The sequence below is a fragment of the Solea solea genome, chromosome 7, assembly GCF_958295425.1.
Source record: "Solea solea chromosome 7, fSolSol10.1, whole genome shotgun sequence".
Lineage (NCBI taxonomy): Eukaryota > Metazoa > Chordata > Actinopteri > Pleuronectiformes > Soleidae > Solea > Solea solea.
In genome coordinates this window covers 18,820,808-18,848,500 of record NC_081140.1, presented here as the reverse complement: position 1 = coordinate 18,848,500, position 27,693 = coordinate 18,820,808, and the positions used below count along the sequence as shown (strand labels likewise).

General features: G+C 40.9%; 4 protein-coding genes across 9 annotated transcripts; 1 reads left to right on the top strand and 3 right to left on the bottom strand.

The window, feature by feature from the left end:
- Positions 1–10,236, bottom strand: abcg1 (ATP-binding cassette, sub-family G (WHITE), member 1). 2 transcript variants are annotated; one of them, XM_058633059.1, is made up of 15 exons: positions 10,115–10,236; positions 9,569–9,815; positions 6,138–6,255; positions 5,838–5,970; positions 5,705–5,755; positions 5,468–5,613; positions 4,235–4,358; positions 3,626–3,740; positions 3,395–3,540; positions 2,650–2,751; positions 2,393–2,564; positions 2,160–2,260; positions 1,497–1,655; positions 1,284–1,402; positions 1–902 (listed from the first exon to the last, which is right to left on the bottom strand). In XM_058633059.1, the coding sequence occupies exons 1-15, from the start codon at positions 10,175–10,177 to the stop codon at positions 674–676; spliced, it is 2,025 nt and encodes a 674-aa protein (XP_058489042.1). In that variant the 5' UTR covers positions 10,178–10,236; the 3' UTR covers positions 1–673. The 2 variants fall into 2 exon arrangements, with proteins under 2 accessions (XP_058489042.1, XP_058489043.1); XM_058633060.1 differs by having other exon boundaries at positions 2,393–2,561.
- A 936-nt stretch (positions 10,237–11,172) lies between these two features.
- spcs2 (signal peptidase complex subunit 2) lies at positions 11,173–14,466 on the bottom strand. The gene is made up of 5 exons (XM_058633148.1): positions 14,358–14,466; positions 13,461–13,544; positions 13,128–13,287; positions 12,890–13,025; positions 11,173–12,243 (listed from the first exon to the last, which is right to left on the bottom strand). Exons 1-5 carry the CDS (start codon positions 14,439–14,441, stop codon positions 12,057–12,059), a joined length of 651 nt encoding a protein of 216 aa, XP_058489131.1. The 5' UTR covers positions 14,442–14,466; the 3' UTR covers positions 11,173–12,056.
- A 3,339-nt stretch (positions 14,467–17,805) lies between these two features.
- rnf169 (ring finger protein 169) lies at positions 17,806–24,478 on the bottom strand. Of its 2 annotated transcripts, XM_058633063.1 has the most exons (6): positions 24,055–24,478; positions 22,178–22,248; positions 21,806–21,856; positions 21,315–21,415; positions 20,053–20,143; positions 17,806–19,600 (listed from the first exon to the last, which is right to left on the bottom strand). In XM_058633063.1, the coding sequence occupies exons 1-6, from the start codon at positions 24,461–24,463 to the stop codon at positions 18,464–18,466; spliced, it is 1,860 nt and encodes a 619-aa protein (XP_058489046.1). In that variant the 5' UTR covers positions 24,464–24,478; the 3' UTR covers positions 17,806–18,463. The 2 variants fall into 2 exon arrangements, with proteins under 2 accessions (XP_058489046.1, XP_058489047.1); XM_058633064.1 differs by lacking the exon at positions 21,806–21,856.
- lipt2 (lipoyl(octanoyl) transferase 2) lies at positions 24,384–27,559 on the top strand. 4 transcript variants are annotated; one of them, XM_058633147.1, is made up of 4 exons: positions 24,384–24,470; positions 25,122–25,449; positions 25,521–25,647; positions 26,466–27,559. In XM_058633147.1, the coding sequence occupies exons 2-4, from the start codon at positions 25,141–25,143 to the stop codon at positions 26,693–26,695; spliced, it is 666 nt and encodes a 221-aa protein (XP_058489130.1). In that variant the 5' UTR covers positions 24,384–24,470; positions 25,122–25,140; the 3' UTR covers positions 26,696–27,559. The 4 variants fall into 4 exon arrangements, with proteins under 4 accessions (XP_058489130.1, XP_058489127.1, XP_058489129.1 ...); XM_058633144.1 differs by lacking the exon at positions 24,384–24,470 and adding an exon at positions 24,497–24,649; XM_058633146.1 differs by lacking the exon at positions 24,384–24,470 and adding an exon at positions 24,504–24,649 and having other exon boundaries at positions 25,100–25,449.
- The last annotated feature ends 134 nt before the right edge of the window (positions 27,560–27,693 follow it).

Here is a 27,693-nt window from a genome sequence, read left to right as displayed (position 1 = left end):
TTTGAATTAATTATGTTTATTGACAAGGAGTGATTTTAAACAAACATCTTTTCATAAAACAAAAAATAATCTGAAAACAAGTCAGTGTTGCAGTTTACTCTCAGTTTGACCTCACCTAACCTCCTGCAGCCTTTCTGACACAAAGAGGCATTTGATAGGCACCGTAACAGGTAATCCGTGCATCACCTGGCGTATTAAACATTAAACAAATTGCACCAACTGACTCTGTCCTGTTCTCTTTTCAGCAAAACCACCCGGTAAAAAAAGGAGGACCTTGTGAAGCCACTGGTCACAACAGAAAAAATGGTTTGTCATTTGATCTGAGAGTAAAAAAAAAAAAAGGAAACCGGGTGAGATACAGTGACCCCAACATCAACATTGTCTCTGATGTGAGACAGGGTCTGACCAAGATCTGGACATAAGATCATTCTGGTCCTCCTATCCTTCAGGACTCTGGAGACCAGCTCCTGGTCATGTAGGACCTAATCTTTAACCTGAGGATCTTGATGACCAGTCAGATTGAATGAACCAGACTCTGCTGCTCTACTCCTCACATTCTCATTTTGTTTGCTCTAGCCAAAGTAGATTCAGTGTTCACATGTGGACAGATTCCATTCAACACGCTAACATTGGCCTACAAATCACTCAGATGTCCTGTGGGCCCAGTCCTGGCCTACCTCTCAGCGCTGATCTTGTACCGTAGGACAAAGTATGCAATGAGCCTCAGAGAGAAGAAGAATATGGCAAGGACAATGAAGTCCAGGTAGAGTTTGGCATCCAGCATGTCCAGCTCCTTTAGGATTGCCTCAGATTTCTGGAAGTGACATGTCTCGTGTTCATCACAGTGAAGATCCTCTCGATCCAGACTGTAGATGGACAAGATGACACCCTCAAAGCCGAACCTGAGAGACAGAAAGCAGTGACCTACGGTGAGACGGACATAGCGAGACAACATCAGCACCGTCTCTCTTGAACAGATAATGTAACATGCAGTCCTATTTACGGTTTTCAAAATAAAGTCTTATCAAGAGTAAACACTCCGTACCGGAAAGTTGTTAAGAATGTTAAGTTATCTGTCAGTGAAGCTGTAGTTGTTCATCTTGTTTTTGTATTGTTCGTCTTTATTAATTTGCATATAGTTAATACTCATATTTCTTTACCGTCTGTCTATTTTACTTCTAGTTTAGTATCAGTGTTGGTATCATTAAACAGTATAGCATCTATGACATGTACCCATTACTACTGTTCACAGTTTGTAGTATTGTAATCAGACAGGACCCCACCTGACGTAGGATATGTATGATATCCATTGCAGGTACCAGGGGATGGTGTCAAAACTGACAAAGAATCCGGAGAACAGCAGGACTGGTATTGCAGTGACAGGGCCGACAAACGTCGCTACCTGCAGGAGACAACCAATACCTGAGTGACGCCAGTAAATACACTCACACCTGTCTGCAGGTGGCACACATGAGCTCTGACAAAGGTGAGGTGACCTGCAATGAGGTGGAGGCGGCTCCAATGAGTAGACCCAGACTCTGAGCTACCAAAGATGTCAGTATGCCCAGAGACAAAAAGAGAAAGAAGCGGCTGGCATCAGGAGGCTGAGCTGTCATCCAGTACACAATACTGCAATACACCACCGGGAATACCACCTGTAAAACAGAGGTAACAGGAGAACTCAGCAGACTACTGCATAATCCAGTGAAGTTCAGTAGAGCTCAGTCGAGTCCAATAGAGTTCAACATAGTCTAGTAGATTTCAGTAGAGTCCACTAGAGGTCACTTAAGTCCAGTAGATTTCAGCAGAAAGGTTAATTGTGTCTTAGTAGCCCAGTATAGATCAATAAATCTCAGAAGAGTTTAGAATAATGCAGTAGAACTCAGAAGAGTCTATTAGAGCTCAGTAGAGCTCAGTACAGTCCAATAGAAACCCTAGAGCCCAGGTGACTCTAATGAAGAGTTTAGTCTTGTAGACCTCAGTAGAGCTCAAAATAGAGCTAAAAAAAAAAACAGCTGGGATCTGTAGAGTCCAGTAGAGCTCAGCAGAGCGCAACAGAATTCAGTAGAGTCCAGTTGAGTTTCAATCAATTACTTTCTCAACAGAAACATGATTCTGATCATCAAATAAAACAAATTTATTAAAATAAATGTACTTACCTGGAAAGGGACGTCCGCCATGGTTTTAGCAAGGTAGTATATCTTCAGACTGTACCAGTAGTTCAGATGTTCCCTCAGAAAAACTCCCATTTCCAAGGGAACTGAAGCACACACAGCCATGACACACAACGCAACAGTATACATATGACACCACTAGACTCACAACAACCTTACAACAGTTCATACAACAACTCAAGCTGTCAACAGTTTACAGACTAAGTTTGTAGACTCACATGTGAGCACTGTGGGCATCAGAGCGGCAAACATTAGGAACAACATGGAGAAGAAGAGGAAGCCTGAGTTGCTCAGAACCTTCTTGGCCTCATTCCCAATGCCCAAGTACAACAGACCAATCAGAATGCCGATCCCAATGTGAGACAAGATCCTCAGGTGAGTCAGCACCTGCTTGATCAGTGACAAGAGTCTTTATTGAAAGCCACAGTGCAGTGACAATGACTGTCGAGTGGGTATCTCTACGCGCTCCTCTCACCGAGTCTCGAAGAATGCTGAGCAAGGTTCTCCTGAACAGGATGGAGAACTGGGTCATACAGGTCACAGAGAAGCTATGGCAACCGTCAGAGGGCGCTGACTCCTTAGGCAACATGAGCGGAAACGTATCAAAATAACGACAAGATGATATACTGCTATTACTGTACTGTTATTAAAAAGGAAATGAATGAATACATACTAATATGTACCAATATTCTGATAAAGATCAGTTAGAGTCAGTCAGCAGAGTCACTAAACATTTCTGCTTGTATGTACATGGCAGCCCTTCCATTCATACTAAAATGAGGGTCTACATTAGTCTACAGTTCCACACATGCATAGTAGAACTCCTTCCCAGTAGCGCAGTCTACATTCAGTCAGTGTGGTCACAAAAATCTAGGGCAAGTTGTGCAGTAGCGTTGTAATATAACCTCTATCATAATAAAAGGGTCTGTGTGATGCAGCAGTCTGAAGTAGTTGGTGGTGGAGTTTTAAGGCAGTTAGCAGCTGTAACGCTGCATTATTGCCAGTCAATCCAGTTCTTGCAGTGATGAATCTCTGTGGTCTTTTATTTTGAAAGAGTCAGTGTGGTAAGTGTGGTAAGTGTGGAGGGGGTTTCAGGAGTTAGGATTAGTGTTAAGGTAAAGGAAATTAGTAGTTAGTAATACATTAAACGTTAATAAAACACCAAAGAAGAAGGAAAGCAAGAGGTTATGAATGTGAACATGACTAAGAGCATTTTATACCTCCTTAGTGCTCTGCCAAAGAAACGGGTGCAGGTTTGCGTCTCCGTTTAGCTCAGTCTGATGATCCATGTCACACTTTCGGTCATGAACGGCCTTCACCATTCGCACCATCTGATCCCCATACTCTCCGGACGCCACCTCCATCACTGCGAGGCAGAGGAGGAAAGGAGGGTGAGCAGGTGACAGTGACGGCATCATGGAGGTGATGTTAATGTGGGGGACTGTCTTTACCGTAGTCAGCGGGGTTGTGGTACGTGGGACAGTTAAGTCCAAGTTCTTTGAGGTAGGACACAAGGCCAGAGACCTTCCCTCTGTAGATACACTGACCCTGACTGAGAACATAGAGCTGGAACATAGAGATACAAACTGATCAACAGATACAACACAGAAAAATGACAGAGGAGCTACAGAACAACCACGGTTCCACATCCCAAACTTATTTTAACTACAGGTACATTCTATGACAAGTTTCTCTTCAACTTAAACCATGACATTTACTGTATTATTAACTGTTCTTTAAATGAGTTTTATCTCTCGCTGCTTTGAGGGCAGCACTGAAGTAGCTCCATGTTCCTGACACTGTCCAGTGGGAGAGGTTCTATGTAAGAAATCTCTTTTTCGGACACTTCTTCTGCCTTGCTCTGCCCCTCACCTGGATGCCCATGCTGTTATGTGTGACCCAGGTATTCTCCTGCTATGTTCTTCATATGAGAGGAAAATGTTCAATTATAGTTACCGGGACATTTTCTGGAGTTTATATAAACTGTGTTCGTTGGTCAGTGGAGCATTGTGTAGTGACACAGTGTTGACTCAGGTAGAGTTTGTGCAGGCTGCACTCACCTTGTCAAAGAGCTCAAACAGTTTGGCGCTTGGCTGGTGGATTGTGCAAATGATGGTTCTTCCTCCCTGAGCGAGAGCTTTGAGCTGAGACACCACCTGGAAACAGGACGAGCTGTCCAAGCCACTGAGACAAAGAGGACAGAGAGACAGGGGCAATGTCTGTGTTATGTTGTCTGTGTTATAAGTTCAATTCAATGTCAGTGATAATAAATATATAAAAATATCCAAAGGTGTGTCTATTTGTGGTTTTGACTCAGTGGGTCACATAATATTGCAGTTTGCACTTCTTTGTTAGTGTTTGACAGCGGTTCATCCCTTACGTCTCAGGTCTTACAGGGTCTTCATGACTTCCTTTGTCATGGTTACTTGAATTGCTTTTACCTCTACACCAAAACTATTGTGCATAATCTGGTATGTCAAAGGGAGGCTTGCTCTCAGTGAATGCACGGCTGCCAGTGGGGGCACCAGGGAGAAAAAACTCTATTAACTTAACAAAAGGCTCACCTAATAAATTCTATGTCATTCATGCATTCATTGTCCTGCTTTATCCTGCACATGACGGTTGCCAAGACCTGGAGCCAATCCTAAAACAGGACACACCCTGGACAGGTCGGCAGTCCATCGCAGGGCAAACACATAGAGACAAACAAACATTCACATTCTCACCTTATCCAATTAAGCTCTGCATGTTTTTGGACATGTGGGAGGAAACCCACACACACATGGGGGAACAGAACCTCCACTATCAATCAAACAGAACCTCCACCATCAATCTACATGCTGTGAGGCAACAGTGCTAGCCCCAATCTCGCCATGAAAGCCTACATTTATTTAGGGTTTGTGTGACCTGATATGAATCCAAGGGTTTGGAGTGTTGGTCATTGAAACATGGTGTTAATTTAGGTACATTTTAGGTGCAAGCAGCATTCAGCGAGTCAAAGAAGAGCTCAAACTGTTTGGTGCTGTGCTGGTGCAGATGATGTTTCAACAAACAAACTCCATGTCACGGGTTGGTTGGTTTTGCAAACACACTGGACCTTTTTTTTTTAAGGTTGGCTGTTCCAGGATATTTTTTAATGTATTTGCTTAATAACATTGCAATTGGTGGAAGAGGCTGGGTTAATTTTTTTGCAATTGCATGCCGTTTATTTGCATCAAAAGTAATAAATAATAAAACCAGAATTAAATGTCTTTAGATTTGTGAGAAAAACTGAATCTGTCCGGAGCTCTGACCTTGTCGGCTCATCAAAGAACATGACTGGTGGATTATTGACGAGCTCCAGAGCGATGGCCAGTCTTTTCCTCTGACCCCCTGACAGGTGAGACGTCCTTGTTTCAGCACAGTCCAGCAAACCCAAAGCCATCAGGATCTCCCGGACCTGAACTCACAGAGAGACCAGAGACCTCTGACCTCTGACATTGGACCTCTTCAATAACAGCACCTGGAACTAGTATGGTGTCAGAGCTCACCATCACTCTGCCAGTCTCCACCTTCTTCTGTAGCTTCAAGTTAGCAGACACCTGCAGAGACAAGAGGACCAGGTCAGGACTAGATCAGGATCAGGTCAGACCTAGATCAGAGTGTAGATTCAGCAGTTCATACCATCATGGACTCATGGACAGTAAGGTGAGGTAGCAGTATGTCATGCTGCATGATGTAACAGGAAACCTTACGGAAGGAGCGCAGGTCTCTGGGTTGACCATTGATCAGAACCTCCCCCTTCATTCCTGTCTGCCTGTTTAGAACCAGAAACACAGGCACTGGACCAGACTGGTACACAACCAGACCAGTTCTGGGCTGGGCTAATCCAGACTAATACTGGACCAGGAACATGACTGAAACTGGACTGAACTGATTCAGCCTGGACATAATTAATTACTCACACAGACATAGATACCTCACCTGTACCCAGCCAGGATATTCATGAGTGTGGACTTCCCGGCTCCTGAAGGCCCCATGATGGCCACCAGGTCCCCACAGGTGAATTTCCCAGAAATCCCTTTGAGCAGAGTCTTGTAACCTGAGAATAACAGAAACAATAAGCCTGCAGGTTCCCAGATTCTCTGATAAACAACAATCTTTATGCACAGCTCAGAGATTCAGGTTTCAGAACAGTCCACAGGATTTTGTCTGAGTCTGGTTTCACTCTCACTTATGTCACACACACACACACACACACACACACACACACGTATGATCGCCCCTTTCAGGAGGGACCAAATTGTCAATTTGAAATTTTGTATTGATGAGGGTGGAGCAGTGATGCAAGCACACACTGAATGTGCCAAACACAGAGAAACAATGTGCTGCTATGTTTCAAGATTCATATAAAAAAGATGTTCATGATTCAAAAACTCAGCAGGCGATCTGTTGTCTGAAAATTCACTGGGTTTTTTTCTAAAAAATCTTCACTTTGAACTTTGAAGTGTTTTATTACATTTCTGTTCATCACAGAAACTTAATCTCTGGGGTTTGGACAAAACTGCAACAAAGGAGCAACATTATTTTTTTTAAATGTTGTAGGACTTTTGAATATCACCATGTGTTTTTGGATGTTTTGTGTTCTGGACACAGATGGATGTTTTTGAAGAGTTTTGGAAAATCGTAGACATTGTCAAGTTTTTTTTCATATCTGTATCATATTTATGAAATTCACCAGAAATAAAATCGAGATCATGATGAAAAAACATAACAGGACCCAGATAATGACCTGGATTTTAGATATGGCAGATGTACTCTCTGAGCAATTTATACAGATGGGGTTGCTGCGGAAATCAAAGAGGAGGAGCAGCATGAAAATAACTTGCAGTGTTCATCTGCTGATAGAGGTTAAAGGCTCTTTAATGAGATTATCAGATTTTATCTGCCTGGATTGGATTTAATCCTCTGACTGACAGTAACCTCTGCTGCAGGAATACTTACACCATACTGCAATAATACACTCTGTACAGTAGGAAAAGAAACAGTTATTCAAACTCTATTGCAGTGAGACATGCTGTAAGACACATTGCACTGTAGTAATTACACACTATAATGCAGTAATACACACTGGACTGCAGTAACATTCAGATACTGTGTATTTATTTGAATCTGAAGAACAGCATACAGTTTATAGTTTAGAGAGAGTATGTAGAGAGTATATATATACAGTTGTAGAGAGTACTACAACTGTATGTTGTAGTACTCTCTATATAGACAACTGTACGCTGTTCTTCAATATAAACATGTGCAGATTCAGAGGTCAGCTGAGCTCAGATGAACTACAGTAACCACGGTAACACATTCAGATGTATGCATGTTATTTTCATTACATACAGTAATAACTTCATAATTCTCTGTGATCTCAGCAGCGGAGGATGAGGAGGAGGAGGAGGAGTTTTCCTCACACCTGAGCAGGTGTGAACTTTTCTCAGTGAAACTAAAAACTCATCAAGAACAAAATGTTTGTGCTACAGAAAGAACCTGATCAGGTTCAGATTGTGACAGCGTCTCATTAAAGACTTAAAATGACAAAGCTCCAACAACAGGCCTGAGACAAGACATCCACACATTTACACATCTACACGCCCATATGTCCAAATGTCCACACATCCACACATGCAGACGAATGTCCACACATCACGGTTAAACGGCCACATGTCCAAACAAAACAAAGATGGAGCCATGTGATGCACAAACTGCAAGTGTCTTCACTGCAAAACAGTTTCATAAAGTCATCACAGTGCAGACAGTAAAGACAGCAAGTCAGTGAAACATACCTAACTGTTTGTCAATGGAATTTGAGTTATTCCATTTATTACAGCACTTAATCACTTCTTGTTAATATTGTTGTTTGCTCTGTGTGGCCATGGGGTTGTTTTTAGTTTTATTCTGTAAAAAAAAAACCTGGTTTTTCAGAAAAGTACAAATAAAAGTGAATTGAACAAATTTTAAACTGGTTTGTGGACCACAGTGGGCAGCTCTCTGGGCGAGGCCTGGGTCTTTAGTGGCAGCAGATCTTAGATCAGATTTCACACCCGCACTTGTTCTTCTTTGGTCTTTTCTTCCATGGTCTTTTGTCCTGAAGCTGAAACAGGAGACGTACGTCTCTGTCCACATGCACTGTTTAACTGAATCTAACACAAAAGTTTCCAGAAAGATCGTCTAAAAATCTTGCTGGGTTTTTTTACATTCTGTTTAATATGAGTTTTAAATCAGAAAATAAAATATTAATTTGTCATGTTATCATGAGCACCATCAAACTGTCTCACTCAGAGAAAAAGTGATGTGTGTATAATATCCTATCACCAACTAAAAATGTTAATGTTTCCATGTGTTGAGAAAGTGAGTGAGCTGCTTCTAATTTGGCCTGCAGCTCATTACAACAGGAGAACAGATTAACAGATTAACACATATACACACGGATCTCAAATCGGACTGTGATAATAATAATGATAGCCTGCTGTTAAAGTTGAACACAAATGGTAAGATGTCAAATTGCTTTCATGAGCCACATATGAACAAACAAAACATGGCATGTTCATCAACAGTTATTATGATTTTTACATCTGTGGGATGCACATGAGAGAAATGGTGAAGTGGTGATCTACTGTTGATACAGAGGCAGTGATGCAGCATTGCAGATACCAGCTACCATAAAACACCAAAGAAGAAGAGGAAGGAAATGGATTCCGCGACCTTTTAGAATTGCTAACCTTTCGAGATAAGGCAGTTTACTAATACTGTGGAAAACTGAGCAGCCTTAGCAGAGGTATGCCCTCTCTCTTTTTTGTAGTTATTTATAAAACTAAATATCAGCTGAAATTCACTGCTAGCATGTTAGCTGTTATTAGCTGCGTTTAACTAATATGTGTTGCTATATGGCCAGTTATTGATAATACTATATTAGCTTAGCTGTTATTACAGTACTAGATGTTAGCTCATAGCTGTTACTACCTGTCATTACCTGCTATTCATGTTTTAATTGGCTTATAACTGATATATGTTGCTATGCAAGAACTGTCATATATAATATTAGCTTATTACATGTTATTACCAGCACTAGATGTTAGCTAATAGCTATTATAAAGTGTCATTGGCTGTTATTAGCTCAAACTAACTGATGTACAGTAATATCAACAGTTGAATGATGTTAGAAACATTAGCTGTTATTAATTAAAATATTGAGTAAATGCAAATGGTCTCAGTTCAGTTACATGGGGACAGGCCCAGAGTCACAAATTAGTTATTAGAGTTATTCATTAGAGGTAGCCTAAATGTTGCTAGGTTAACACGTGTTTTCAGTGTTTGAAGTTAACAGTGCTACTGTAGTGAATGTGTAGGTGGTGTAGTACCTTTCTTCCTCCACCAGGGTCCCTCTTTAACGGAGTATGACACATCATTGAACTCGATGTTGACTGCTGGTCTTCGTGGTAATGAGGAGAACCTCTGGGCCTCCATCAGGTTGTTGTCCATCTTCTTCAGGTGTCCCTGAGCCATCGGTGTCTGCTGCCTGCCAGCCACCCTCCTGTTGACCACCTCGTCCATATAAACACACACCGACTGTGCATCCAACATCAGGTCAGGAGGCCCATTAGTGTTCTGAGGGTCAGACATGATACTGTTGTGAGGTCACCAAGATCAATCAGCACCATCAATTTGTCCTCAATATGATGTGTCTTCACTGTATGTCCTCAGTATATTTCAGCAGTCAGTCCTTTGTATCTGTCCTCAGCATGTGTCTCCTCAGTATCTGTTCCCTCAACATGTGATTTACAAAAGTGTCCCCTCAGTGTGTCTTCAGTCTGTGTCCCCTCAGTATGATGTATCCCCAGTGTCTGCCCTCAATATGTCCTCTCAGTCTGTGTCCCCTCAGCATAATGCGTCGCCTCTGAACTCACCATGATGATGGCATTGGTGATGCTCGGGTTGTGGACAGACCAAGCGGCCATCAGACAGGCCATGGCATTGGGACACTGAGCCTCTCTCACTTACATCTGATCAGTCTCATGACGCATTCCAGTGCTTACTGCTGGCCACACCTCTCCTGACACAAATCACACCCTCTGTAGTTAACCTGTGGGTAAAGAGACTTAGAACAAGACATGTCTCAGTATGTGTCATTCTAGAATCAATAACTCTATATTTACATAATCCATAATCTGCATATGCAACTGATTTGCTTAGCATAGTTCATAAACACAAAAAATAGAATAAAAACAAGAAATATATCAGATAAACTATGCAAAAATAAGAAAATATAAAGGGTGGACAAAACAGTGTTTGAAGAAATACAAGTAAATTTAAGCAAGCAAATACAAACCGCACTCAGAACAAAGCTCCCCAGTGTCACTACATCGCCCCACCGGGCAAGATTAACGTTTTTTGTTCCAACCATCCTTATTCAGAATCCCTAACTGGACCACAACCAAAATCAAATATCTTTCTTCATCACATCACACTCACAGAGACAAACAAAGGTGACAAAAACATTTCCTCCTTGGTGAAAGAAAAGAGCATTCATACATTTAACATGATTATATACTTCCAACATTTTTCACATGGCAACCAATTATTTAAGTCACTAAGAAGACGACAGGGCCCGTTTAATCAATATCGCTGAGTCACATCTTTAATATGTTGCTTATCTTTACGTAACATAACATTAACATAATTGAAAACACATGAATCACATGTCATTTAATCATGTCTGATTAAAGGTCTCATTTTAAACTTGCTTACTTTAAGTAAAAAAAATCCTGTAAGGAAATGAATATTCCAAGACAAAAGCTTTACTTCAAAAAGTGATCAGATTACATTAAATCTCAGCTCTTTAGTGAACAAGAACTACAGTATTTAACGAAATTGATTGATCTTTGTTCACCAGTCTGACCCCTATGTAAGCAGCTCCCCCTGCAGGCTATACAGCAGTGCTACGACAAAACAACAATACAATACACTTTTGTAACAGTGCCCATCTTTAATATCATCACAATGTTTACACACAAACATTCTGTATAAAAGTCTGGTCAACATTCAGTCCACTACGTGTTGAGTCGTCAACACACCATCTGTGACAAGGACAAAGGTCAACCGTCGTAAATCATATTCTTTCGCTCCGGTCGCCCTCCAAGTCTCCTGCATTGTGATTGGTCTACCGAGTAAAAAAGGTATTTGTTTACTAGCTGGAATCAGCGCTGCGTTGAAGGAGACGGTGAGGATGGAGTGAAGTGAAAGCTTCAATGTGATGGCCGTGGTTTGACCACAAAAAAGAATAACTTCCTCTCAGTTCCTTTAGCTGAGGAAAAAGGAAATTACATCAAAAGATGACTGTGATGGCAAGTCGAAAATCAGTCAGAACAGATCTTTTCAGTTACTAACTTTTCCTCAGAGAAAACGAGTGACAATCTGCAGACAGCGTGAGTGTGCACGTTTATGTCTGGCTGTCAATAATTACAGTAAATTGAATTTGTTACTCATGAATCCAATTCGCAGGAATTATCGGGACTAGGGCAGCTTCTTAAATGTGAATATTTTCTGGTTTCTTTGCTCCATATATCAAAGAAATCATTAAAATACATCAATTTTGGTTTGAGGACAAAACAAGACATTTGAGAACATAATTTCAAGGTTTGGGAAAATACTGATCAATATTATTTAAAATTTAATGGACCAAACAACTAATCCTCAGATTAATCGATCATGAAAATAATAGTTGGTTTCAGCCCTAGTCAGGACAGTAAGCAACGCCTTTATATATGAATGACCACATGATGACATCATGCCCGTTTGTGGCCAACATCAAAACTTCACCCAAACATCACAGACAAAACCAGCACTGCATTATTTCATCTTCTTGTCGGAAGCCAGTGTGTCATGCAGTTTGGAAACACATTTTTCATACAGGTCCATCACCAGTGTTCCGTTCTCATCAAAGAAAGCAGACACAGAGCGTGTAAACTCCGCCTCCCTCGAGCGTCGGGACTTTCCATCAGTAAAGGAAACTCTGAGCGAGTACTGGTCGTCAAACCTGTGAACAGAGAGACGGCAGAAAGGAGGGGCCCAATTACTCACAAAAATATTACTACGAGTATGATGTGTTTCTTTCGAAAGGACACAGACAATTACAAGTGATTTTTGTTCTAATCAGTCTTTTCATACAAAGTATCCGAGTTGACCACACTGTTAGCATTGGCTCCATCTAAGGCTATCTAATGAGGAGATAAAGTAGTGAACATATTTGAACAAGATATGGTAAAGTTAAGACTCCCTAGATTGTTTTCGGTGACCCCTTTGTTAAGTGGCTAAAATAAGTTCCTCCTGGTGTAACTGCTGAAAGCCTCAATGTCTCAGGCTGGTTCTCCGCACAAAGGGCACTCACAGCACAGTTAACTGTGACCAAGTCTCAATACCTTGTACAACCACAATTAAAGACACAACAAAAACTAAACTGAACCTAAACTTTTAAATCTTTATATGCAGAGTGAAAACACAGTAAAAAATCTCTGTTCTTTTTTTAGATAAAATAAAATTAACATAAACTATGAATTGTTCTTCAAGATGTGACAGGACATCCCCGTTGGCTGAACAAGAGGAGCTGATCAAATGATGAGGGTAAAATCAGTATAAGGGGATGGGGCTGGACAGAGCATGGTGTTTGGGGACAGGGAACTTACCGTTTCAGGGAGGAGGCGAGTGTCCACAAATGGTCAGGATCCATCCCCGCTGGATCCTTCTGCAGCGCCACCAGGAAGATATTCTTCTCTTTGTAGGACGTGTAGAGTGTCAGAACACCCATCATGATGAAGTATGTGATAGAGGGGAAAGTTAAAGAGATAACAGGTTCACTTCAAACAACAAATATACTTCCTGTAAACAAACATCAATTATATAATCCAGGTGCAGTAGGATATGAGATGACACAGCAGGCGAGTACTGGTCTGGACTCAGGGAAAGGGTGCATATAGTCCCAGACCAGTGCCAACATGGCGAAAACACAAGACACAGTGCAGATCATCAGACGCCCATCCACAAGCCAGAAGTTCTCCACATAACCGTACTTCTCCAGCAGCACCTGCAACAGATACAGCAGCGCACAAAAAGTGTCAATTCCACAATCAATATAATCTCCATATCCGTTTCATTATGGGCCAAACAAACAAAAGGAAGAAAAAAAATATTAATACAATAAATACCAAAACTATATTTTTTTTTAAAAAAGAAGAGAAAAATAGAATTGATTAAAACCTTTTTTGCTGCATCGTCCAGAGAGTTCTTAACAGCAGCTCCATCCCATTTATCGATCTTCACTGGCTTCTCATCAATCCTCCACTGGTAAAAGCAAACAGAACCAAAGTCACTGACTGATGATCAACAATCAATTTAATTAATTAATTTTTAGGAGACTTGGTTGTCAGTTACTCACATAAACTTCATTCAATTATTCACATACTTCACAGTACAGTGATGACACTGAGGCTGCAGTCGAATAGTATTCTTTCGTTTCAAATTGTCTGCACTCATTAAAAGGTCTTGACAGTTGAGTCGCTTTATAGATTTCTGCTCCAAGGAATAGTTGTGCATCATTGTTTATGATCCACGTGTACCATATGCTACAGATAATTTGACCGACGTGTATCATGTCTACTACTCAGATACTTCCGGGTCATTTCATTCAACTAAAAACCTTCTAAGACAAGAAAATTCTTAAGAACACATACATTTAACTCAAGTTTGAGTTTTTACGGTTGACACGTCATCACCGAACATGACTGATGCTGTGACATCAAGCCCATGTCCTCGCTCTTGCACACTATTTTGTTCAGTGTCACCTAATTCGCTTATTTCCTGAATGAAGTTTGATGCAACAGAGACAGTGAAAGAGAGGAAACCAAACTGACACCACGATTGGATCAAACAGAATCAGCTTCAGGCTTCAGCTCAGTGTCTTTTCAGTCACTCTTTATACACAAAACATTTCCTGATCCCCGCTAGCATTATTAGCCTAGCTGGCAAGCGGCGCCTGCACCGGAAACAGACCGAACGCTGCTTACTACTTGAACGCTATGTTAGGATGCGTTACAAAATAACAGTGCGAACGTTCTTCAGACTACTGCTCAAACGTGTGTAGTTTAAAAATCTTACTTTCTCCAGTAGACCGTTTTTCCCATTTCTTGAGGCAGCCATCTTCTTTTCCGCACAAACACTGCACCTGTGACCTGGACGCATGTGATTGGGTCTCAGCGAGATTTGAAAGGTCAAGCTACGTCTCTACGTCGACTGCGTCCGCGTGGCCGAGGAAGCAGCGTGCGCGCCCCTGATGCGTCACAGGAAATTATTTACATTTCTTTCATCTCTTTATTTTTTGATTATATGTATTTAAACCAATCATTGACAACACTGTAAGGCATTTGAACATTTTGAAATAAGCAAAGAATACACATCACAGACTATTAGGTACTGAAAAATAAGGAAACATGTACATGTATTAAAAAATGACTTCTTGTATTATAAAAAAGACTTCTTCAGCACATTTTGATTTAATTCATTTTAGGGACTTTATATAGAGTTGGATCCCATTTTAAAAGCTCTTTATACCATTTGACTAAAATACACAAAACATTGATCATTAGGTCCAATTTTCTGTTCTCTATTGTTACACCAAATATTATGTAATTATAATTTATACTAGTAACAACCCTGTATTTTCTATTTAATCATTCCATAAACAATTGAGTATGAGAGCATGAAACAAATAGATGTTCTGTTGTTTCAATATCGCTTTTACAAAAAACATACATTCATTTACCTCAAAGCCAAATCTTAGTTTTATACATTTTCAGGGAAAAGTTGATATCATTTATTATTTTGAAGTGGTGTCCTTTTGTTTTGGGTGGAACTGGGTATTGATGGAAGTTGGTTCTCGGTTCAGATATGTTTTAATAATCTAATAATAAGTTCATAAATTCATAACTTTATTCCTATAAGATCAAGCCGGGTATAAACCATTTGTTAGGGTGGATCTCAAAATTAATTCCACTAATAGAGAGTGTGGGTAGATTAACAGGAGGCACTGTTACAGTTCTCCACATGAAAATAAAGCATTTAATTGACTCTGGGTGTCCTGTTGTAGGGTTTTCTTATAATTTTCAGAATGCTGGCTGATCCCCCAAAAATAATTTAAAAAAAATGGCCAAGGGTGTGGAAGTGGGGTGGAGGGAAATTAAAGATAATATTATATGTGTAAATGTGCTGGAGATGAAAATGTTCAAGGCCAACGAAGTGGAAAATCCTAATGCCCCATGCAGTGCTCATAGAATGCTTGGTATTCTGAGTCAGGGAGTATCAACGCTGCTTTACATACCTATGGCAATGCCTTGTAGGTGGTGTCCAAAGTGTGGAGAGGCACAAATTGTCCAGAATTATGAAGCATCCACTTCTACGTGCTATAACTGGGGAGGCAGTCATATGGCTTCATCTAGAGAATGCTGCCGTATTGTCCATGGCACAGGAAGTTCAGGAGGTTGAAGAGTTTTAGAGTCAGTTTAAGATCTCATATACATACGTATATCAAGTCAAACCTCAAATCTCTGTGTAAAGGGTGATGAGATGGAGGAAGGAGAGAGTGGCCATTATTTATAGATTTTCTCCTGATGATTTGTAGCAAGGAAGCTCATTGCTCATGGACAGGATACATGTATTTGAGGCCTGGCATCCTATGTCAATTGGACATTTATTTATGTAATTCAGGGGAGAACAGCAAGTTATTTGTTGAGCTGGCTGAATAGAGGCTTTCGTGTTTTTTTTCCTCTCCGAATCATTATTCTTGCTTTGCCATTAAGGCAGTTTTCTAAACTTTTCTGGTTGTATGCCGTACAGCCTATATACATATTTTAAACATTTATACCTGTTCTTAGTGTGAAAGTTTTATTCTGTCTTTATAATTACCCAGTCGTGATCAGTAACATTCTACATAAATAGGGCATTGAAATTGAATGCACTAACCAAAAAGTACAGGGTGTCCATAGGCAGTTGATAAGATATCTTAACCAGATTTGTTCTATTGTAATCAATGTTTATCAATGTTTGTAATCACATTGAAATTGTGTGTTTCAGGTATCCTGTTGGTGAAAGCAGTACTGTTAAATGAAACCCTAAAAAATGGCTTCTCTTCAAGAGAAGGCACATTGTGTATCATGGTTTATTAAGACAAAATCGGATGTGCAGACTGGGGGTTATGTTAAAGATATCGTGTATCAAACAAAGATACGGGACATTACTGACTTGAAGCAAAAGATTTCTGATGCCATTGCTACCATTGATGAGCCTATGCTACAGCGAACATGGTAAGAAATTGAGTACCGTGTTGATGTGCTTTGAGCAACTAATGGTTCCCATATAGAGGTGTATTAAATGAGATAAAAAAAGACTTTGACAACCACTGATTACAATAAAACAAATCTGGTTAAGATATCTTATCAACTGCCTTTGTAATACATTTTTTAAATTGTAAAAAGACTTTAAGGACACCCTGTACATTGTCTGGTTTTTGTATCACCTTGTACTTTTGGCCAGATCCTGCAGAAGCCTACTACACAAAGAACATTTTATATTGTCACATTCACAGTTCTCCTGATCAAAGTAAGTGTGATTTCATGACATTATTGCAGTACCTGTAAAAATATGCTAACATACAGAACCTTTGTATCGGATACTTCAAAATAAATCCCTTTGACGAAATGTTGGCAAGCAGATGACATTTTAAAGTCACAGACTTGAAATTGGGGCTGCAACTAACAATAATTTTCATAACTGATGAATCCGTCAATTATAGTCTCAATTAATCGATCAGAAATTGATATTGATCAGTGTTTCCCCAAACTTCAAAATGATGACATTTTCTAATTGTCTTGTTTTATCCACAAACTTACATTTTTCAGTTTTAATGATTTTTTTTGTGGCTCAAATAAACCAGAAAATGTTCACATTTAATAAGATAAAAGATCAGAGCACTTGTTTTAATAATATATACATATATATATATATAGTGTACATATATATATATATATCTATATATATATACATATATATATATGTACACTATATATATATATATATATATATATGTGTATATGTACACTCAAACCGATTAATTAATAATTAGAATAGTTGGCAATTGATTTAGTAATCAATTAATTGTTGCAGCCCTACTGGGAACTGACTTGAGACACAGATGTTTCCTCTCAGTGAGAACACGGCTGCCTGTGGGGAGTAGGGCTGCAACAAACAATTATTTTCACAATCAATTAATAAGTAAATCATTTTTGTTTGGTCCATAAAATGACAAGCCAGATTTAAAATGAATGAAACCAGAAAGTATTCTCATTTAATAAGCTGAAAAAAATATTTTAAATTATTTAAAAACAACACTTCATTTAGAAATCAATTCATGTAGTGCTACATGAAATATTAACAATACTTTACCTACCATTAAATTATTGTGAGTGATTTTTATCATGTGTGATTAGACATTGATCCACACACAGCCATCACACTGTGACATCAACAGACTAAAGGAGGACAGGACACAGAGTCATCTCAGGTCTTTAGTTTCTCATCATATAAAACCACCATCATCATAATCATAATTATCATTATCATCATCATCATCACACAGTCTCTGGTCATTTGGCACTCAGCATTAACATACACACATCTGAACACTGTCAGATTGGATTAAGATCAAAGCTTTAGTGTAACTTTATAAAATGTGCACCAGTAAAGCTCATGTGGCATCAGTAAAAACAAAAAAAAAACAAGGAAAGCCCTTCAGCTCCATCAGGTCCATTCAGATTCAGAGGTGATCTTCAGGTGTCAATCCCTCCACATGTGTGTGGGCTGGACTACAGTTCCCATGATTCTTACCAGTAAAGAGCTGCACAGAAAGCAGAGAAACGTCTGTAAAGATTCAGACTGGAAGACGGTCAACGGCAGAGGCGCCTGGACTTGGACTAGGGCCAGGACCAGGTCAATAATGAAATTGATTTGTTCATTATTAAATGGCAATTAAGAAGTTTTGAGTCATGTCTGACTATCACAGCTGATGAAGTTCCACTGTCACAACAGCAGTGTGCTGGTGTAAAAAACAAACATTTGAATAAACAAGTTCAGGATTCATTTAACATTTGCCACTTTGCATATATGAACCCCTTCCTGTCTGACTTTGTGCCACATGAGCAGATCCATCTGCTCTAGTGCTTCTTGTTGAGTCGTCGGGATCTCCTCAGGCCACGCCTCCTACGATTCTGATTGGACATCCAGGACCGCAGGAAGTACGCATCAGGGCTGCGCCTGCGGTTGAGGGTCTGGTTCTCCAGGTCGAACTGTCTTTGCAGCTTCAGTGCCAGGATGCGGTCCTGTCGCTCCTGTTGGATCTGGCAGACATATTGCTCATCAAAGGCGTCCTGGCTGAGTGAACAGCTCCTCTTCAGGTTGGCATCACAGTCCGACTCCAGGTGTTTGGTCTTCTGCTTCCTCTTCTTGCCTCGCCTTGAGGTAGGCTGGTTGTGGACACCACTGTCCAACTCCTTCCTTGGACTCTGCGCATCCTTTGGCACTAATTTACACGACTGGAAACTAGAGTTCTTTGAGTACGGCGAAAAAGATTGTTTTCGGCTGAACAGTGCCGCCCCACTGCATGACTCAGAAACGAGGACTGTTGAATCAAAGTCCGAGCTTCCTCTGAACGCCACCGTCTCTGTGCTGTAGCGGATTGCAGGAACCCGGATCTTTACGGACTGTTTCTGGAAGGCAGCCGTGTCTCCGGCTGGAGGATCAAACAGCAGCCTCCTCTTGTTGATGGACGTCACCCCCTCACTATCAGCTGCAGATGTGCGTGTTTTTGCAACATCCTCCCTGCTGCTGATCTTGTTATGCACCTCGGTGACAGGGCTCGTCAGCGTGGCCTTGGAGTTGACTTTGAGGTTCTGGCGGTCAAGTTCAATTTGCCTCCACTTCTGCAGCACGGCAGGACTCGCCTCGTAGCTGGTGGACTTCTGCAGGCCACGCGTCAGATTCCGTGGTGTGGACTTCACAATGGTGGGCTCCATGAGGCGACCATCTGGGAGCCGTTTAGGCGGCGTGCACGGTGAGCAAACGATGGGCTTAAAGTGATTGAGCTCTTCTGAGATGCTGTCATTACTCTCAGGGCTGATGGAGCGTTCGGGGCGGGGCGGAGGCACAACCACAGGGGTAGAAGATGACAACGATGATGTCATCACAGCTCGCCAAGTGAGCTTTCGGTCAGGGGTGGCAATGGGCGCAGAGACAGAGCGACTGTTCTCAGAAGACAGGAGGATTCCGGCAGTGAAGCTGTGACTAATCCCGACCTGAGAGTCAGGAAGAGAAACATACGTGAGATGAAGTGAGATCTTGACAGCGATGTGACTTTTGACCTTTTATCCAGACTCTAACATATAAGAGGGATAGGGTGGATACGGTGGTTGGATGCATATATGGTTGTGAGGTACTGTTACACAGAGCTGACTGCACTGTGAGCACCCTGTGTGAAGAATACAGGAAGTGGGAAATGCTTTTAAAATATAAAAATTATATTTCAGCCACTTAACAAAGGGCTCACATAAAGAAACCTATGTTAGCTTCAGTCTGTATTATATCTGTTATTTACTGCATTATCTCACTGTTGGTCACAAGTTTAATAACAGTTGTTTTCTATAGACTTCGATATGGGAAAGTGAGCAGTTCACAAAATGTAATTCTTTTACAAGGCGTGTGTTGGAACATCAGCTGTATTGTATGCATCTAAAATCAGATTTCATACCCGGTCCATTATGGCAGGATGGGCAGCAACCTTCACTTTCCCTCCTCGGTCCTCCACAGGGTCAGTGCAGCTTCGACTCCTCTGAGAACCACTGAAGAGAAAAAAACATGAAACCACATTTGGCACCCTGGAGCCCCCTAGTGATCATGTAGTGACACAAGACAGTGCTTTAAGTCTGAGTAAAGCAAAAACAGAGTTCAGTGTCCATTGAGGGCACCAGTGCTTGACGAGCTGATGTGCAGCGACAACTTATTGTGTCACTTTCTCTTCGATTGGCGTATCCCTGAACCAGCTCTTGTTTGAGTACAGTATGGCCCCCTTAATACCAGGCATTTGAATGCGTTTTCTGTAATCAGATTGACCACATAATTCACACCTGGTGTTAACATGCGTCTCCAGTGTCCAAATCAAGATCTGATAGCTTTCCGATCATGGTCATCCCCTCCTGTTAGCCGCACATAGTTGCTGTGAGTGGAGTGGAGACGCATCTGTGACCAAAATGGTGAAATGCTTCTCTACGTGTTGGTTAAACAAGCCAATGCTTTAAGCCCCTGAGATGTTGTGCTGGATGTGACTTATTTGACGGTGTTTATCAAAGTCGGAGACAAAGGCTTCCAATCAAACACTCCCTATATTTATTTTCTTTGCTGATAGTGTTCAATTGTTTCATTGCAATTACAAACAAACATGTCAGTCACTTGCGATGGTGTACCGACTAACAAACATTTCTCTTTCTCTCTCACTCTTGCGGTCAAAAACATTTTTTGCTTCCAGTGGAACACCTGCCCAGGCAAGATTTAGTTCCCACTTATAACCTCTTTCAATTTGGCTCCTGAGCAAGTGTTTTGATACCAGCGTGTTAATGTTTATATTCAGTATAAAAATCTCCTCCAGCAGTTACATAAACCATAGGGACCAAAGCAGGTAACGTTTGCTTCTCTACATGTGTGTTTAACAGGAGGTTCGATACCAGTGCTTTACATTTATACTCTGTACAAACACTGACATACAGCAACATTCAGCTGCTTTGGTCCACACTAAAGCGTATTCGTGTGTCTGCGTGTGTGAGTTCAGCTCCTCCGGCGAACGCGCTCCAAGCATTTCAAAGAACGTTGCTGAATTTTCTGTGATTTACAAACATATTTTAATTTCATCATACAAATTTGGCAAGGTGGTTAGCAACACAGTTTTCAGTGGGGTGACAAAGTAATTCTTCATTGTTTTGTGAACGGACAGAAGATAAAGACACTGTGCATGCTCACCCTGTGGTGGCCGACAACATCTTTGTTTTTCTGACAAAGGCAGAGACGTTTCGGTTCCTCCTGTTGATCGGCTCCTCGTTCTCAGAGTCAGACAGAACTCCCTGAGAAAAAACAAGTAAAACATTGCTAGATCCAAACACAAACACTTAGTTTGTTTTTTAACATGGGAATGACTTAAAACTATGGCTCATGTTGACTAAGGAGTCATCATGGTGCCCTTCACAACAGAACAACATTTGCCATTTAAATAATAAGACTATTACTAGGCTAGGATTATCTGTAGGTACTGTTAACATAATGCAAGTTAATAGATAGAGGAAACAAATAGTACAATAACAACATATTATCTTACTATCTACCAAAAAATGTACTTCACAAAAAACGTAGTCTGTGCTTTCAGAAATGTTCCATTTCTTGAAATCTAGTATGTGAGGGAGACGTTCACATGAACTCATAAACAAAATGACATTTAAAGGAACTATCAAACTTACTTCATCACGGCTCCTGAATTCATCTCTGTCGTCACATGACGACAACAACAGCTGCAACCCAACAAACACAAGACCGTTCAACTAGAAATTAACTACATCAGATTTTACAGATACAAAAATCAGTTCACCGATTATGTATCAAGCTTTCTGATTGATTAGGATGTCACGTGGTGACACTGTCTAACTCTCATGAAGTCAGAACAACATGGGGGAGGATTAACTAGTTATTAAAACGTGATTGGTTAAGGTCAGAGGTCATGAACTGCAGTGAGGTTTTTAACAAACCACTTCAGTTTAAAAGATTTGTAATGTTTAAACACTGTCAATACTACAAATTGCTGCTGGTGCTGTGTTCGGCTCACTCCCACTCACCTTGTGTTTCCCGCACACTCCTGATAAAACCTCCACACACTTTGGGACAACAGCAGGAGACACAAAGAACTCTGAGGAGACACAAACATAGAGAGAGTGTGTGAGATATAAACGGATAATAATTATAAACCAACAGCTACAGAGAAACCAAAAGGAGAAATCAAAAGGAGCTTCAGTTATAACAGGATGAGGAGATAGCATTACTAATTTCATTATTGATAAATCTGCTGATTATTGGTTTAACTGGTGATTAAAAATAACTTCAATTGACAGTTCATGATTATTTTTGTGAAGGTGTATGAGGTACTTTTACATAATCATCTTCTTACATACAGGTGACTGCACTCCCTGCACTTGTAGCCTGAGGCAGATGGACAGGTGCTTATTGAAAATATGACTGCGACTGGAGATAACACCACACACACATAGGTGGGAATGTGTTTAATCTGCATTTACTTCCGGGTAATATTACTTTGCAGTGTACACAAGTGGCATCAGTGCGAACACATGCCATTTTTTTTTCTTCATCTGCTTTTTTTTTTTTCCAGAGATGTGCCATTTACAGCGCAACACTACAATGCAAATTCATCTTCCAGTCATTAGCATTAATATGTGTAATGATCTTTACTTTTAAAAACTTGTCAATGAGGGGCTTCAAAGTTCGTTCCTCTACTTGTTTGGTATCCAGGATGTTCATGACGTCACATTTCACACAGGGGTGAAAAAAAACACCACAGGGCAGACCAACCACTGACAATGGGAGTGATGGTAAGTTTGTGTGACCTGAATGAAGGCTTTCAATCACAAAACAAGACATTTGAAATTCATGATGGAGGAAGCAGTGGAACAATAACTCCTAATAACTGTGCCACTGATGTAAAATAGTTTATCCCCGCTGTTCCAGAGTCACTTACTTGTATGTAGCACATTGATTATGTATTTAGGTATTATGGATGGGAACGGGTATCAGTCAGTATCGGTCTGATACTGGTCAAAATCGCTGGATCGTATAATCAAACAGAAATTCATGTAAAATCTGATACAATCCAAAAAAGTCTGAAATGACTCAGCAAAATATGTGTTGATAAAAGATTTATAGTTCATGGCTGGTCAAAAATGACTTTAACTGACTAATATGAGTATTACAATAGTTAGTGATATCAGTATTGTTATCAGACACAAAAAAGTGGTATCGCCCCATCCCTAGTATCTCATAAAACCTTGCATCAAAAAGATCGCAACCGGCTCCTTTAATGTTTTTCTAACAGTGTCTGAAAATTAGAAACACTTAAATATCACACGTAAATAATCCTCTGTAAAATTTACACTAAAAAGGAGTTTACGATGAGACTGTGTTGTTAGGCCTGTTAGAAATTAAGCAGCTTAAAAGACCAGAGAAAGAGCTCACCTGAACCCAGCTCAGCTGAGGGCCAGTGACATCACAACGTTAGTGTTAATAAATCTGAGTCAGTGACAAACACATGAAGTGAAGCAGCTCCTCCTACAACTGCACAAGTCTGGACAAGTCCTCACTCACTAATTCACTCACTCACTCAGTCACAACTACAGACATTAAACCTATCACCGGTGTCATCAGTCTGTGAGTTGGTGCGTTCAGGTACCGGATTCAAAATAGAACACAATGGTCATGTGACTGATGTGAGGTCAGAGCTGCTCCCATTCAAAAACTCCACAAAAAGAGGCGCTGTGTTTGCTGACTTGTCATTAAAGTCGCTCTTCACACTCTTTTTTTTAACGTTCATTCAACCAAATAAACTATGTCTGATTTTACTGCGTCTGGTGTGTAAATCGAACACCCAGCGCTGGTGCTGACACGACGGTATGTAAGCTTCAGTTTGCCCGGGTAAAACACCCACCTCTGCGGTTGTCGCAGTCCCTCCTGCCGGGTCTGCTGCAGCTCCTCTCGGGGTCACTCCTCCGACGGAGCCGCTCCTTGTTGCCGGAGTGTCTCCGGGCTAAGCAGAGCGGACAGGCCGGGTGTCCAGAGGGCGGGCTTTCGGCCGCAGCCGCGCACGCCGCGCAATCCGTCACCTCGTCCTCCAGCAGGCTGGAACCAAACCCGGAGCCGCGCCCAGCTCTTAGTCCGGAGGTGGACCTGCCGGTGGCGGCGCTGGCCGGTCTGCCAGGCCGTTCGGCAGACCCTGCGGTCGCCATCTTCCCTGTTGAGTCGTCTCCCTCCGGTCCGCTCTCAAAACAAACCCCGCCCTGCTGCTGCTGCCGCCGCCGGAACAGAGCGAGCACAACAGCGGATGTGGACCATCGCATCCTGAAGGTTAAGCTTCAAAATAAAGCGTGCAGCTGAGCACTGTGGTTCAGGAATAACGTAAACAACGTTTTATTTTGAAAAAACGTTTTGATTCACACAAACCGGAACTAGACTAGTTTGATCGCGGAAAAAGAGAAGGGCAAAAACAATGGCGGCGTAGAAAAGATTCAAGTGTGCATACAGAGGTAAAAGTGCTCTATGTAAGCGGATTTAAACCGATATGACGTTGAAACCGAAGTGGTTTTACCTTCAGTTAGTGTCAATGTGGTCTAACTCTTTTTCACACACCTTTTGTAGATTATATTTTAAATGTTTGTCTGTTTACATTTACACATAGTGCCTGAGTCCACTATAGATCTTCCAAGCTATAGTTTTGTTCCTGAGTGGAGGGAAGTGAGAATGACAGAGATTATTATTCCACTATTTCCACTAATTTGTGCTTTTCTTTCCATTCACCATGGTTGGGTACATTTCACAAGCTACTCTGAGCTATATTACTATTACAATGCAGTGGTATTGGTAACCACAGTGTTATTATATCACAATAGTTTGATATTATTATATTCCATATACCCTTTTATTAAACATGAAAATAATCCATATTTTTTTAGTTGTTGGAAATTATTGTGGTTCAGTTGAAACCAGGTTTCTTGTCAGACTCTAGTTCCAGTCCTTAATGAAGGGTGCCAGGCCGGTGGTGGAGGTGGTCCGCCTTGGCGTGGTCTCCTACCAGGAGGCTCTACGACTGCAGCAGCTCTATGTGGACAGGCACCGGTCCAGTCCAGCTAATGCTCTGCTGCTGTGTCAGCATCTGCCAGTCTACACCACAGGGATCCGCCATAAACCCTACCCTGCTGCCCTGCTGGACCGACTCCGGCTGCTGGGCGCTGATGTCCACCGGACCAATAGAGGGGGTCTCATTACCTTCCACGGGCCAGGACAGCTGGTCTGCTACCCAGTCCTGAACCTGGGTAACTTCACAAAGGTTTGAGAACTGCACTGAAGTTTAATGAATTCAAAAATAAAGTGGTTTTAAATTCCTGTTCTGTCTTTCAGAGTGTGCGTTGGTATGTCTGTGAGCTGGAGAAAACCATCATCTCAGTCTGCAGACGGTTTGGCATTGAGGCATCGACATCACCTCACACTGGAGTTTGGGTTGGAGACCAGAAAATCTGTGCCATTGGTATGATAATACAGTTTTACTCTCTGGTAGACGTCCAAACTGAATTGTTGCACATGATTACCAAGTGAGAGAAATTATCGCGATCAGTGTGTGCAATGTCAGTAACTCATACAATCGTTCTTTAAAAAACCTGAACAATCCCTTTCATGTGAAAGAGAAATGTATTTTCTCAAATCCTTATTAGTGTCACAGAATGAGTGAAATAAAAATGGGGACATTTTTGGTGACATTGTGTAAATAATTACGGGTTAGAGGCTCATTGGACTTTAATATAAACAACTATGGTGCTTAATATATTTATTTTTTATTTTATTTAACCTTTATTTAACCAGATAAAAGACCCATTGAGATCAAGATCTCTTTCACAAGGGTGACCTGGCCAAGAAAGGCAACAGCACACATCATACTTAAATAAAAAACAGGAAGGCAACTACAATACAAACAATGAAATACAAGAGTACAACTAGACAAACATAAAGTGCAGGAGTTGTGGTTGCAGTAACAATTTAAGAACATAGGCACTGTTCAATGGATTTCTGTTGTCTGTCTTTTGAGATGGAGAGGAAAGCTCCCAGTGAAATAAAAGCTTGCAATTTAAGTTCAGTTTGGAGGGTGTTCCAAGCAGAGGGGGCAGAGAAACTGAAAGCTTTTTTTCCCATTACGGTATATATTTGCTTGTTATGGAATATAACTATAAACATTGTAGAGATAGGAAATCTGTGGAAATGTAATAATAATTTTAACCTAATTTGTATGTGACTGAAGTGTCAGAGACTATTTTTCAAACTTAACAAGTTTTGTTTTGTGGTGGTTGTCAGGAATCCACTGTGGTCGCTACATTACATCTCATGGGTTGGCTTTGAACTGTAACACTGACATGTCATGGTTCGGTCACATCGTTCCATGCGGCATTGAAGGGAAAGGTGTGACGTCACTGACCGTCAAGCTGCAGAGAGATGTCAGTGTGGAGGACACTATCCCTCACCTGCTGGATGCCTTCAGACAACATTTCAACTGTGAGCTGACAGAGGAACACACAGCTGAGTGAAGAGGACAGAGGATTCAGGAGCATCATCTGACCCAATGGGACTCTGTTCCTTGATCAAGCCTGAATCTTAAAGGGATAGTTTGGGATAGTTAAGTGTGGTTGTATGAAGTACATGCTCCGCAGGTGGAAGAAGTCAGCATCTAGTGGTCCGCCACAGCATAAAACACACAGAGAATGTCTGCCACTGGGGACACCAGGAAAAAGAGATTTTAGCCACTTCACAAAAGGCTCACCTAATAAAATCTATATTAGCTAAAGTCAACGATATCTTAAGTATATGTTCACTCCTTTAGCTCAGGCAGCCTTTTCTATCAGGGAACTGCAGTTTGTCTGCAGCAGACACAAATCACATGCAGAAGGAGAAATGAGCTGCATATTCACAAACGATGCAGATTCAAAGAACAAAAGAAAACAACAAACAACTCCTGTAACCCCACGGTTTTTATGATCAGTGTTTTAAATCAACAGTAGATTGCTCTGGACTAGTGATATTTTGTCCATGTGGTAAAGCTGTCATGTGACCGTGCAAGACCAATAATTTGGCAGCTTTTTGTAAACGCAATCAAATCTCGGAAAATAGAAGCAAAGACAAGGAAAATACTCAAATAGTCTGCAAAAAGTGATCGGTAGAGATTAACAACACTGCTACTCGAATTTATCATCTGTGAAAAATGCATAATTTTGTTTTTGCAGCACGTTTCTGTTGATGCAGGTATTTTGCCTCTCTGCAGGTCATACCTGGTATATTTCACAGGTTTGAGGATTTCAGCTTATTTTTTAATTGTACATATGAACTGTAATTGGTTTAACGACTTGTTTCATTCATTGTTTTCAATAAATAAAATATTTGTTGAGTTTATTAAATAGTTTATTCGTAATTATGACGTGTTGCCTCTAACAGGAAAACTCATCCATTACAGCACCACCAAAAACATGCTGACTTTAGCAAAAACAGAACCAGCCCGCAAGTAATGGTTGTGCTCAATAACAAAATCTAT

Bases quoted from the DNA above. Each gene is read 5' to 3' on its own strand.
- spcs2 (XM_058633148.1), bottom strand. From the start codon at position 14,441: ATGCGTCCAGGTCACAGGTGCAGTGTTTGTGCGGAAAAGAAGATGGCT. The intron at 13,545-14,357 runs GTAAGATTTTTA...TGCTTTTACCAG, and splicing joins AAAACGGTCTACTGGAGAAA to TGGAGGATTGATGAGAAGCC. The intron at 13,288-13,460 runs GTTTTAATCAAT...TATCTGTTGCAG, and splicing joins TGGACGATGCAGCAAAAAAG to GTGCTGCTGGAGAAGTACGG.
- lipt2 (XM_058633147.1), top strand. From the start codon at position 25,141: ATGAAGGGTGCCAGGCCGGTGGTGGAGGTGGTCCGCCTTGGCGTGGTC. The intron at 25,450-25,520 runs GTTTGAGAACTG...TCTGTCTTTCAG, and splicing joins ACCTGGGTAACTTCACAAAG to AGTGTGCGTTGGTATGTCTG. The intron at 25,648-26,465 runs GTATGATAATAC...GGTGGTTGTCAG, and splicing joins CCAGAAAATCTGTGCCATTG to GAATCCACTGTGGTCGCTAC.
- rnf169 (XM_058633063.1), bottom strand. From the start codon at position 24,463: ATGCGATGGTCCACATCCGCTGTTGTGCTCGCTCTGTTCCGGCGGCGG. The intron at 21,857-22,177 runs GTGAGTGGGAGT...GTTGGGTTGCAG, and splicing joins GAGTGTGCGGGAAACACAAG to CTGTTGTTGTCGTCATGTGA. The intron at 20,144-21,314 runs GTGAGCATGCAC...TTTTCTCTTCAG, and splicing joins ATGTTGTCGGCCACCACAGG to TGGTTCTCAGAGGAGTCGAA.
- abcg1 (XM_058633059.1), bottom strand. From the start codon at position 10,177: ATGGCCTGTCTGATGGCCGCTTGGTCTGTCCACAACCCGAGCATCACC. The intron at 5,614-5,704 runs GTGAGCTCTGAC...CTGTGAGTTCAG, and splicing joins TGGAGACTGGCAGAGTGATG to GTCCGGGAGATCCTGATGGC. The intron at 3,541-3,625 runs GTAAAGACAGTC...TCTGCCTCGCAG, and splicing joins CCACAACCCCGCTGACTACG to TGATGGAGGTGGCGTCCGGA.